Raw genomic sequence first — 12,392 nt, forward strand, 5'->3', positions numbered from 1 at the left:
CCTAGAATGTCTATTATCTCCCCCCAAGCCCTACCCTCCCTCAATTTTTTAAAGTCATAAAACATATTTTCATACATTGTATGTTATTTCTGCCTTCTGTTATCCATTTTTTCATAGGAGTGCAGCCTTTTCCTTAATCTGGTATTAGTGTTAACCAGGTTTATGATCTTGCCGCATAAAAGGAAAAATTTACTTATTTTTTAAAAAAATCAGTGACTCTCAGCTTAAGGATAAATATAAGAATGATTTCTTAATTTACTTAATGAAGACAGGCTGTTGTAAAATAAGAAAAATAAAGCCTTGGGCACATAATACCTTAAAAAGTTTAATTCCTTTCTCTTATAAAGGGCTATAACCTCCACAGAATCCTCTAGACTTATATCTCCTTTCGAACATTTTGAGAGACAGCGTGGAATGAACGTTGGCTTTTGAGCCAACCAGATCGAGGTTTAAACCCCAGTGCCATCTGTTTGTTGGCTGTGTTGCCTTAGGCAGGTTACTCAGCTTATCTGAGTCTCAGATTCCTGATCTATAAAATGGAGAAGGGGATAATGTCTTGAAGAGTTGTGAGGATTAACTGAGAGAACTCTAAAGCTCTGTTCAAAAGGCTTACCAGGTAGACACAGCAAGTTCTAGTTCATCATTTATAAAACAAGTTATTAATTTGCAAACATATTAATACAAGACAGGATAGGCACTATCTATAGTTTGCAAATTATATATAAAACAGTTGATATATAGACTTTACCAATGAAATAAGCATATATTTATAGACATACGATAAAAAGCTTTTATTATAACTAAACAAATATTCTTAGTTTTAAAATTCATTTAGTAACTTGAATATGACACTGACAAGAGAAAAAATAGAAAAATTGGATGTCATCAAAATTAAAAAGTTTTGTGCATCAAAGGACACTATCAACAGATTGAAAAGGCAATCCACAGAATGGGAGAAAATATTTGCAAAGCAAATACCCGATAAGGGATTAATATTCAGAATATATAAAGAACTCCTATAACTCAACAGCAAAACAACCCAATTCAAAAGTGGGCCAAGGAGGGCTTCCCTGGTGGCGCAGTGGTTGAGAATCTGTCTGCCAATGCAGGGGACACGGGTTCGAGCCCTGGTCTGGGAAGATCCCACATGCCGCGGAGCAACTAGGCCCGTGAGCCACAACTACTGAGCCTGCGCGTCTGGAGCCTGTGCTCCGCAACAAGAGAGGCCGCGATAGTGAGAGGCCCGCGCACCGCAATGAAGAGTGGCCCCCGCTTGCCACAACTAGAGAAAGCCCTCGCACAGAAACGAAGACCCAATGCAGCCATAAATAAATAAATTAATTAATTAATTAAAAAAAAAAAAAAAAACTTTAAAAAAGTGGGCCAAGGATTTGAATAGACATTTCTCCAGGTGGCCAACCAGCACATGAAAAGATGCTCAGCATCACTAATCATCATGGAAATGCAAATCAAAACCACAATGAGATACCACTTCATACCCATTAGGTTGGCCATTATCAAAACAAATAGAAAATAACAAGTGTTGATGAGGATGTGGAGAAATTGGAACCCTTGTGCATTGGTGGTAGGAGTGTAAAGTGATAGAGCTGCTGTAGAAAACAGTATGATGGTTCCTCAAAAAATTCATAGAATTACCATATGATCCAGCAGTTTCACTTCCGGGTATATACACAGAATAATTGAAAGCAGGGGCTTGTGCAGATATTTGTACACCAGTGTTCATAGCATTTTTCACTAGAGCCAAGAGGTGGAAGCAGCCCAAATGTTCATTGACAGATAAATAAAATGTACGATATCCATACAGCCTTAAAAAGGGATGAAATTCAGACACAAGCCACAACACAAATGAAACTTGAAGACATTTTGCTAAGTGAAATAAGCCTGACACAAAAAGACGAATATTGTATGATTCAATTTATGAATTCAGAGAGACAAAGTGGAATGCTGGTTGTCAGAGTCTGTGTACTCGAGGCACTACTTCTGATTTATTGCAGTGTTCAGTCCTAGTTTTCTGTTTTATTCTTTTTTTTTTTAACATCGTTATTGGAGTATAATTGCTTTACAATGCTGTGTTAGCTTCTGCTGTATAACAAAGTGGATCAGCTATATGCATACATATAACCCTTTTGCGTCTCCCTCCCACCCTCCCTATCCCACCCCTCTAAGTGGTCACAAAGCACCGAGGTAATCTCCCTGTGCTATGCAGCTGCTTCGCACTAGCTATCTATTTTACATTTGGTAGTGTGTATATGTCAGTGCTACTCTCTCACTTCGTCCCAGCTTACCCTTCCCCCTCCCCATGTCCTCAAGTCCATTCTCTACCTCTGTGTCTTTATTCCTGTCCTGCCCCTAGGTTCATCAGAACCATTTTTTTTAGATTCCATATATATGTGTTAGCATATGGTATTTGTTTTTCTCTTTCTGACTTACTTCACTCTATATGACAGACTCTAGATCCAGCCACCTCACTACAAATAACTCAATTTTGTTTCTTTTTATGGCTGAATAATATTCCATTGTATACATGTGCCACATCTTCTTTATCCATTCATCTGTTGATGGACACTTAGGTTGCTTCCATGTCCTGGCTATTGTATATAGTGCTGCAGTGAACATTGTGGTACATGACTGTTTTTGAATTGTAGTTTTCTCAGGGTATATGCCCAGTAGTGGGATTGCTGGGTCATATGGTAGTTCTATTTTTAGTTTTTTAAGGAACCTCCATACTGTTCTCCATAGTGACTGAATCAATTTACATTCCCAACCAATTTACGTTCCCTTTTTGCCACACCCTCTCCAGCATTTATTGTTTGTAGATTTTTTGATGATGGCCATTCTAACCAGTGTGAGGTGATACCTCATTGTAGTTTTTTTTCTTTTTTAATAAATTGATTTATTTTATTTATTTATGTTTGGCTGCAGTGGGTCTTCCTTGCTGTGCGTGAGCTTTCTCTAGTTGCTGCGAGCAGGGGCTACTCTACGTTGCAGTGGCTTCTCTTGTTGTGGAGCATGGGCTCTAGGCATGTGGGCTCAGTAGTTGTGGCTCGCCGGCTCCAGAGCGCAGGCTCGATAGTTGTGGCTCACGGGCTTAGCTGCTCTGCAGCATGTGGGATCTTCCTGGGCCAGGGATTGAACCCATGTACCCTGCATTGGCAGGCAGATTCTTAACCACTGCACCACCAGGGAAGTCCCCCCTCATTGTAGTTTTGATTTGCATTTCTCTAATGATTAGTGATGTTGAGCATCCTTTCATGTGTTTGTTGGCAATCTGTATATCTTCTTTGGAGAAATGTCTATTTAGGTCTTCTGCCCATTTTTGGATTGAGTTGTTTCTTTTTTTGATATTGAGCTGCATGAGCTGCTTGTATATTTTGGAGATTAATCCTTTGTCAGTTGCTTCCTTTGCAAAGATTTTCTCCCATTCCTGAGGGTTGTCTTTTCATCTTATTTATGGTTTCCTTTGTTGTGCAAAAGCTTTTAAGTTTCATTAGGTCCCATTAGTTTATTTTTGTTTTTATTTCCATTTCTCTAGGAGGTGGGTCAAAAAAGAATCTTGCTGTGATTTATGTCATCGAGTGTTCTACCTATGTTTTCCTCTAAGAGTTTTATAGTGTCTGGCCTTACGTTTAGGTCTTTAATCCATTTTGAGTTTATTTTTGTATATGGTGTTAGGGAGTGTTCTAATTTCATTCTTTTCCATGTAGCTGTCCAGTTTTCCCAGCACCACTTACTGAAGAGGCTGTCTTTTCTCCATCGTATACTCTTGCCTCCTTTATCAAAGATAAGGTGACCGTATGTGCATGGGTTTATCTCTGAGCTTTCTACCCTGTTCCATTGATCTATATTTCTGTTTTTGTGCCAGTACCATATTGTCTTGATTACTGTAGCTTTGTAGTATAGTCTGAAATCAGGGAGCCTGATTCCGCCAGCTCCGTTTTTCTTTCTCAAGATTGCTTTGGCTATTCAGGGTCTTTTGTGTTTCCATACAAATTGTGAAAGTTTTTGCTCTAGTTTTGTGAAAAATTCCATTGGTAGTGTGATAGGGATTGCACTGAATCTGTAGATTGCTTGGGTAGTATAGTCATTTCACAATGTTGATTCTTCCAATCCAAGAACATGGTATATCTCTCCATCTGTTTGTATCATCTTTAATTTCCTTCATTAGTGTCTTATAGTTTTCTCCATACAGGTGTTTTGTCTCCCTAGGTAGGTTTATTCCTAGGTATTTTATTCTTTTTGTTGCAATGGTAAATGGGAGTGTTTCCTTAATTTCTCTTTCAGATTTTTCATCATTAGTGTATAGGAATGCAAGAGATTTCTGTGCATTAATTTTGTATCCTGCTACTCTACCAAATTCATTGATTAGGTCTAGCAGTTTTCTGGTAGCATCTTTAGGATTCTCTATGTATAGTATCATGTCATCTTCGGTGACAGTTTTACTTCTTCTTTTCCAATTTGGATTCCTTTTATTTCTTTTTCTTCTCTGATTGCTGTGGCTAAAACTTCCAAAACTATGTTTAATAATAGTGGTGAGACTGCACAACCTTTTCTTCTTCCTGATCTTAGAGGAAATGGTTTCAGTTTTTCACCATTGAGAGTGATGTTGGATGTGGATTTGTCATATATGGCCTTTAGTATGTTGAGGTAGGTCCCCTCTATGCCCACTTTCTGGAGAGTTTTTGTCATAAATGGGTGCTGAATTTTGTCTGAAGCTTTTTCTGCATCTATTGAGATTATCATATGGTTTTTATCTTTCAGTTTGTTAATATGGTGTATCACATTGATTGATTTGCATATATTGAAGAATCCTTGCATTCCTGGGATAAACCCCACTTGATCATGGTGTATGATCCTTTTAATGTGCTGTTGGATTCTGTTTGCTAGTATTTTGTTGAGGATTTTTGCATCTATGTTCATCAGTGATATTGGGCTGTAGTTTTCTTTTTTTGTGACACCTCTGTCAGGTTTTGGTATCAGGGTGATGGTGGCCTCATAGAATGAGTTTGGGAGTGTTCTCCCCTCTGCTATATTTGGAAGGGTTTGAGAAGGATAGTTGTTACCTCTTCTCTAAATGTTTGATAGAATTCACCTGTGAAGCCATCTGGTCATGGGTTTTTGTGTTTTGGAAGATTATTGATCACAGTTTCAATTTCAGTGCTTGTGATTAGTCCGTTTATATTTTCTATTTCTTCCTGGTTCAGTCTCAGAAGGTTGTACTTTTCTAAGAATTTGTCCATTTCTTCCAGGTTGTCCCTTTTATTGGTATATAGTTACTTGTAGTAATCTCTCATGATCCTTTGTATTTCTGCAGTGTCAGTTGTTACTTCTCCTTTTTCATTTGTAATTTTGTTGATTTGAGTCTTCTCCCTTTTTTTCTTGATGAGTCTGGCTAATGGTTTATCAATTTTGTTTATCTTATCAAAGAACCAGCTTTTAGTTTTATTGATCTTTGCTATTGTTGCCTTCATTTCTTTTTCATTTATTTCTGATCCGATCTTTATGATTTCTTTCTTTCTGCTACCTTTGGGGTTTTTTTATCCTTCTTTCTCTAATTGATTTAGGTGTAAGGTTAGGTTGTTGATTTAAGATTTTTCTTGTTTCTTGAGGTAAGATTGCATTGCTATAAACTTCCCTCTTAGAACTGCTTTTGCTGCATCCCTTTGGTTTTGGGTCATCGTGTTTTCATTGTTATTTGTTTCTTGGTATTTTTTGATTTCCTCTTTGATTTCTTCAGTGATCTCTTGGTTATTTAGTAGCGTATTGTTCAGCCTCCATGTATTTGTATTTTTTACAGATTTTTTCCTGTAATTGATATCTAGTCTCTTAGCATTGTGGTCGGAAAAGATACTTGATACAATTTCAATTTTTTAAAATTTACCAAGGCTTGATTTGTGACCCACAATATGGTCTACCCTGGAGAATATTCCATGAACCCTTGAGAAGAAAGTGTATTCTGTTGTTTTTGGATGGAATGTTCTATAAATATCAATTAAATCCATCTTGTTTAATGTATCATTTAAAGCTTGTGTTTCCTTATTTATTTTCATTTTGGGTGATTTGTCCATTGGTGAAAGTGGGGTGTTAAAAATCCCATACTATTATTGTGTTAGTGTTGATTTCCCCTCTTATGGCTGTTAACATTTGCCTTATGTATTGAGGTGCTCCTATGTTGGGTGCATATTTACCATTGTTATATCTTCTTCTTGGATTGATCCCTTGATCATTATGTAGTATCCTTCTTTGTCTCTTGTAATAGTCTTTAGTTTAAAGTCTATTTTGTCTGATATGAGAATTGCTACTCCAGCTTTCTTTTGATTTCCATTTGCATGGAATATCTTTTTCCATCCCCTCACTTTCAGTCTGTATGTGTCCCTAGGTCTGAAGTGGGTCTCTTGCAGACAGCATATATATGGGTCTTGTTTTTGTATCCATTCAGGCAGTCTGTGTCTTTTGGTTGGAGTATTTAATCCATTTACATTTAAGGTAATTATTGATATGTTTTTTCCTATTACTACTTTCTTAATTATTTTGGGTTTGTTTTTGTAGGTCCTTTTCTTCTCTTGTGTTTCACACTTAGAGAAGTTCCTTTAGCATTTGTTGTAAAGCTGCTTTGGTGGTGCTGAATTCTTTTAGGTTTTACTTGTCTGTAAAGGTTTTAATTTCCCTGTGGAATCTGAATGAGATCCTTGCTGGGTAGAGTAATCTTGGTTGTAGGTTTTTCCCTTTCATCACTTTAAATATGTCCTGCCACTCCCTTCTGGCTTACAGAGTTTCTGCTGAAAGATCAGCTGTTAACCTTATGGGGATTCCCTTGTATGTTATGTGTTTTTTTTCCCTTCCTGCTTTTAATATTTTTTCTTTGTATTTAATTTTTGATAGTTTGATTAATATGTGTCTCGACATGTTTCTCTTAGGGTTTATCCTGTATGGGACTCTCCGTGCTTCCTGGACTTGATTGACTATTTCCTTTCCCAGGTTAGGGAAGTTTTCAACTATAAGCTCTTCAAATATTTTCTCAGTCCCTTTCTTTTTCTCTTCCTTTTTCTGGGACCCCTGTAATTTGAATGTTGCTGTGTTTAATGTTGTCCCAGAGGTCTCTGAGACTGTCCTCAATTCTTTTCATTATTTTTTCTTTATTCTGTTCCCTGGCAGTTATTTCCACCATTTTATCTTCCAGCTCACTTATCCATTCTTCTGCCTCAGTTATTCTGCTATTGATTCCTTCTAGAGTATTTTTAATTTCACTTATTGTGTTGTTCATCACTGTTTATTTGCTCCTTAGTTCTTCTAGATCCTTGTTTAATGTTTCTTCTGTTTTCTCCATTCTGTTTTTGAGATTTTGGATCATCTTTACTATCACTACTGTGAATTCTTTTTCAGGTAGGTTGCCTATTTCATCTTCATTTATTTGGTCTTATAGGTTTTTACCTTGTGCTTTCATCTGTAACATATTTTTTTGTCATTTCATTTTTTTTTTGATGGGTGGGGCTGTATTCCTGTCTTACTGGTTGTTTGGCCTGAGGCGTCCAGCACTGGAGTTTGCAGGGAGTTGGACAGAGCTGGGTCTTGGTGCTGAGATTAGGACCTCTGGGAGGCCTCACTCTGATTGATATTCGCTGGGGTCTGAGGTTTTCTGTTAGCCCAGCGTTTCGGACTCAGAGCTCCCACCACAGGAGCTTGGGCCCAACCTCAGGTCTGGGAACCAAATCCCACAAGCTTTGTGTTGTGGCAAAAAAAAAAAAAAAAGAAAAAGAAAAAAAGGAGCAGTACAATATCAAAGAATAAAAAACAAAATAAAATTAGAAAGATAAAAAATAGATTAGGAAAAATAAAAATACAATTGAAACAACTGTAACAAGGTAAAATAAAACCAAAACAGAAAAAAGAAAAAAAAGGGGAAGGGGGGGAACAAGCCAAAAGTAGAGAACAATAACAAAGCATAAAGAATAAAATAAAATTAGAAAAATAAAAGATTTATTAGGAAAAATAAAAATATAAATGAATCAGCAAGGTAAAACAGAACCCCAATGTAAAAGAGTAAAGAAGAAAAAAAAAGCCTTGGCTATGGGGGCGGAGTTTAGGCAGGGGTGGAACTTAGGCAGTGGCAGGGTTTAGGGTGGGGCGGGACCTAGGCAGTTGGCGGGGGTGACGTTTTAGCATGGGGCGGGGCCTAGGCTCAGGACCCCATCACTGGTGGTTCCTCCTGTCCCCTTAGGTGTCCATGATCCCCCACCAGTGCCAGGTAGGTGCCTTGGTCGTGTGGAGACGCGAATTCCAAGTCCTCCTAGTCCGCCATCTTGACTCCACCCCCTCACTTTTATTCTTAACGCACTTAGTTTTGCTTTCAATTTTATGTACCTTAGTTCTGAGTTAAATCTGCAGATGTGTACAAATAGTTCATATTTATGTATTGCATGTAATCATGCTGTTCAGCATTGATGCTATACTGTATTATGTAAGTAATAAAAGCCATGTACAGAGGGTAGGAATGGGGAGTTATTGTTTAATGGATTCAGAGTTTTGGGGAAGATGAAAAAGTTTTGGAGATGGTGGTAATGGCTGCATAACAGTGTGAATATACTTAATGTCATTGAATTGTACACTTAAAAATGGTGAAAATGGTAAGTTTTATGTATATTTTACCACAATAAAAATTTTTGTTTAATGTATTTACTGAGGGAATTCAAGGAAGATGGAGGCCACAAGGCATCTTTTGCCCCCAACTCCATTAAACTTCTTCTCTGGAACAGAGTGAGCAAATGTATGGGGCCTGCAGGGTATATTTAGGCATTCCACCAAGATCTCCGGGGAGAGAACAGGTACAGGCTCCACCTCTGTGACATCAAAGGAACCAGCACAGGAGAAGGTTTGCTTCTGTTGAAGGCTGGTTCATTCTGGAGGAGGAGGGGCTTGGCCAGCCCACTTGGTGTTTGCAGAAAGGGGCTGCCCCCGCTTGCTTGCTGCATCTGTACATGGGAAGTTCGTGTGCTAACAGCAGCATTTCAGTTTCAGTTCATTGGAAAAGGGCTTGTTTACCTAATAATGTTTAGCATATAGTAAGTTTTCTTTTTAGAATAACACTGACTTATCCCCTCTGACCCACAAAGTTCTAAAGATTAAAAATTTAAATGAGGACTTCCCTGGTGGCGCAGGGTTAAGAATCCGCCCTCCAATGCAGGGGACCCGGGTTCGATCCCTGGTCCAGGAAGATCCCACATGCTGTGGAGCAACCAAGCCCATGCACCACAACTACTGAGCCTGTGCTCTAGAGCCCGTGAGCCACAACTGCTGAGCCTGCGTGCCACAACCACGGAAGCTTGCATGCCTAGAGCCCATGCTCCACAACAAGAGAAGCTACCACAATGAGAAGCCCGTGCACCGCAATGAAGAGTAGCCCCTGCTTGCTGCAACTAGAGAAAGCCCTCACGCAGCAACGAAGACCCAATGCAGCCAAAAAATAAAAATAAAAAAAATAAAAAAATAAAAAAACCACTAAAATAGAATACGTAAGTGTGTGTTTATGTAACTGGAGGACATAAGAGACTGTTTAAGCAAGTTAGGAAACACAGAAGCCAAGAAGGAAAAGATACATAGCTGGTTACATATTGTAAAGGATGCCATACAAAGTCAAACCATAACAAAGTCAAAAGTCAAACTATAGACTATCAAAAATGATTTGCTATTGATGGCCAATGAAGGATTAATTATCACTTTTACCCAGAGAGCTGCTGCTCTTCTTCGATAAGAAAAATCAACCTAATAAAATAGTAGATAACTTGCAGAAGAGAAATTATACATGGCTGAATAAACATAGGATAAGATGGCCAGCTTTATAAGTGGTCTGGAAAATATAAATTATAATAACCATTAGAGTCCATGTTTCCCCTATCACATGGAGTCAGTCCTAGTGAAGATGTGGGGAAATAGGCCTGTTTAAACAGCGCTGGTGACAACATGAATCTCTATTACATAATTGTGATTGTAATCTGGCAATATGTGTTAAAATTAAAAATGTACCCGCCCTTTGACCTAATAGTCTTACTTTTGAGAATCTATGCCATTGAAACTTACCCCCCACTAAATAAATATATAGGTATAGGCCTATTTATTACAGTATAAAGTATAGTAGCAAAAAAAACCTGGAAATACTTGAATGTAGTATCTCAGTAGGGGAATTGTTGAATAAATTATGGCACATGTACATACAGGATATTTTGCAGATATTGAAAAGGATGTTAGATACCCATGTATCTAACCTGGAGGGAAAGATATTTGGTAATCTTTTGGTAACACATTGGTAATTTTTTAAAGTTGCAGATTATTAAATATATTTAGTGTGATTCCATTTTGGTAAAAACAAAAACGACCAACTGCCACTCTATGATCTAGGTTTATATGAAAGAAAGGTTTAGAAGGACACGGGTTTAGGCTATGTGTGTTAACATTGTCTCCTCATGGATCGGACTGCCGGGGAGAGATCATTATGCTTTTCATTTTGCACCTCTTTATCACTTTGACTTCTCACGACAAAGAGTAATTCCAAAATTACTTTGTAATTTAAAAAAATCTAAGAAAATCAACAATGAAGGGAAAATTAACTTGGATTGAAATTTTATTTAATATGTATGGCTTTATCCTATTTCTCAGAGTTGACATGAAGATATGACTTTTGTGGGAAGGGGAAGGGTTGTAGTATAAGTTCTGCTAACCTCTTCAGAGTTCCTGAATTTATACCTAATTTTAACATCACACTAATACGAAACTCTTTATGTCGGGAGAACTTTGTTAGAGCTGTAGATTCAGAGCTACAATAACACTTAGAGCTATCATAGGAATAAATCGTAGAATTTCTCTGTAAACTTCATGAATAATTAATGGATTATCTTAAGACATTAAAATGGGGGGAAATTGTATTTCAGAATCTAAATGTCTGTTAGTTAAAAATACACCTAAGATCCTGCTACTTAGGGTTTCGTTCTAGTCAATCTTTAATTCAAACATTCACATTAGATTCAGTTATAGTTCCTTTTCATGGTGCCAGGTAAGTGGTGGTTTCTAATTACAAATTCTAAGGATAATCTTTTTTCTTTCTCAGGAGACTATTTGGTAGCAATTGAAGAGAAAAACAAAGCTACGTTTCTACGTGCTTATGTGAACTGGAGAAGTAAAAGGACTGAAAACTCCCGAGTGTGTATCCGAATGGTCGGACATGACGTGGAGGCACCCTTCAGTGAAACCTTCAGAGACCAGATGTCTATTGTGGAAATGCCGCTTTCTGAGGCTCCCCTGTGCATTTCCTGTTGCCCTGTGAAAGGAGACCTTCTTGTTGGCTGCACAAATAAGTTAGTTTTATTTAGTTTGAAGTATCAGATCATTAATGAAGAATTCTCAATATTGGACTTTGAACGTTCTTTAATTATCCATATAGATAATATCACCCCTGTTGAAATTTCTTTTTGTATTGGATATGTCGCTGTCATGTCAGACTTAGAAGTTTTAATCCTAAAACTGGAGTCAGACCCCAAAAATGGAGAGGGTGTTAACCACCATCCACGTAAGACCAACAATCCAGTGAAACTGTCGGAAGGTAAATAATGAATTTAGCTTACTTTCCTGTTTTGGGTGCAGAGAAAACCCTTATTTCTGGCAATCTCTGCAAGGCTCTAGTATGTATATTGCAAGCCACATTATTTATGATGTAGTTGTTCCTAATACATGGGATTTGGATTTATGATCTGGCTGCCCATATCTTATTCTGTAGCATGTAAATGTGTTTCAACATATATTTGTCATGAGAAATAATGAAACAGCTGCTGCTGGATGAGGCGTTTCTAGTCCCAGCCCTCATATTTACTAGCTGAATGACCTTGGGTTAGGAATACCATCTCTGAGTTTCAATTTCCTCATGTGTAAAATGGGGATGATGATAATATCCCACTGTACTTTATCAGTTGTGAGGGATAAATGAGCAAGTGCTGAGACTTTTCAGAATCATAGTGCTTTATAAATATGTGAGATGTGTGTGCCTCAATTATTACTATGTCTGTTTAATTGGTGGGGGGATATTGTGAAATCTAATTTGCATTGGAGGGGTACTTGGAGTTATTAAATAATTTTCTTCAATTTTATTTTTTAAGACATCAGTAATGAAACTTTGCAGCTTGAGTCAGATGATTTTGTTATCTGCCAAAAGCCCATGGAACTTCTTGGTGAAAAAAGCCAACAGTCTGGAGTATCTGTTACGCTGGAGTCAACAGGATTAGCTGATGAAAAAATAAAATATTTCCACGTTCAGCACCTGCTCTACAGGTATTAGAAAGCTTTTTATTCACCAGCATTTAATATATATTTACCTACTTAAAGTACATGGA

At 37.6% G+C, this 12,392-nt stretch overlaps 1 protein-coding gene across 7 annotated transcripts in view; it reads left to right on the forward strand.

Moving 5' to 3' along the window:
• The window catches only part of HPS3 (HPS3 biogenesis of lysosomal organelles complex 2 subunit 1), a 44,453-nt gene that overhangs the window by 2,800 nt on the left and 29,261 nt on the right, over window positions 1–12,392 (forward strand). For all 7 annotated transcript variants that reach the window (XR_014262901.1, XR_014262902.1, XM_082459527.1 and 4 more), the window contains exons 2-3: window positions 11,117–11,608; window positions 12,159–12,330. Coding sequence is in view for 5 of the 7 variants with exons in the window: in XM_082459527.1 (XP_082315653.1) it covers window positions 11,117–11,608; window positions 12,159–12,330 (664 nt within the window). In the remaining 2 variants the exon portion in view is untranslated. The remainder of the gene's footprint in view (window positions 1–11,116; window positions 11,609–12,158; window positions 12,331–12,392) is intronic.

The sequence above is a fragment of the Balaenoptera physalus genome (assembly GCF_965194825.1).
Source record: "Balaenoptera physalus genome assembly, chromosome: 4".
Lineage (NCBI taxonomy): Eukaryota > Metazoa > Chordata > Mammalia > Artiodactyla > Balaenopteridae > Balaenoptera > Balaenoptera physalus.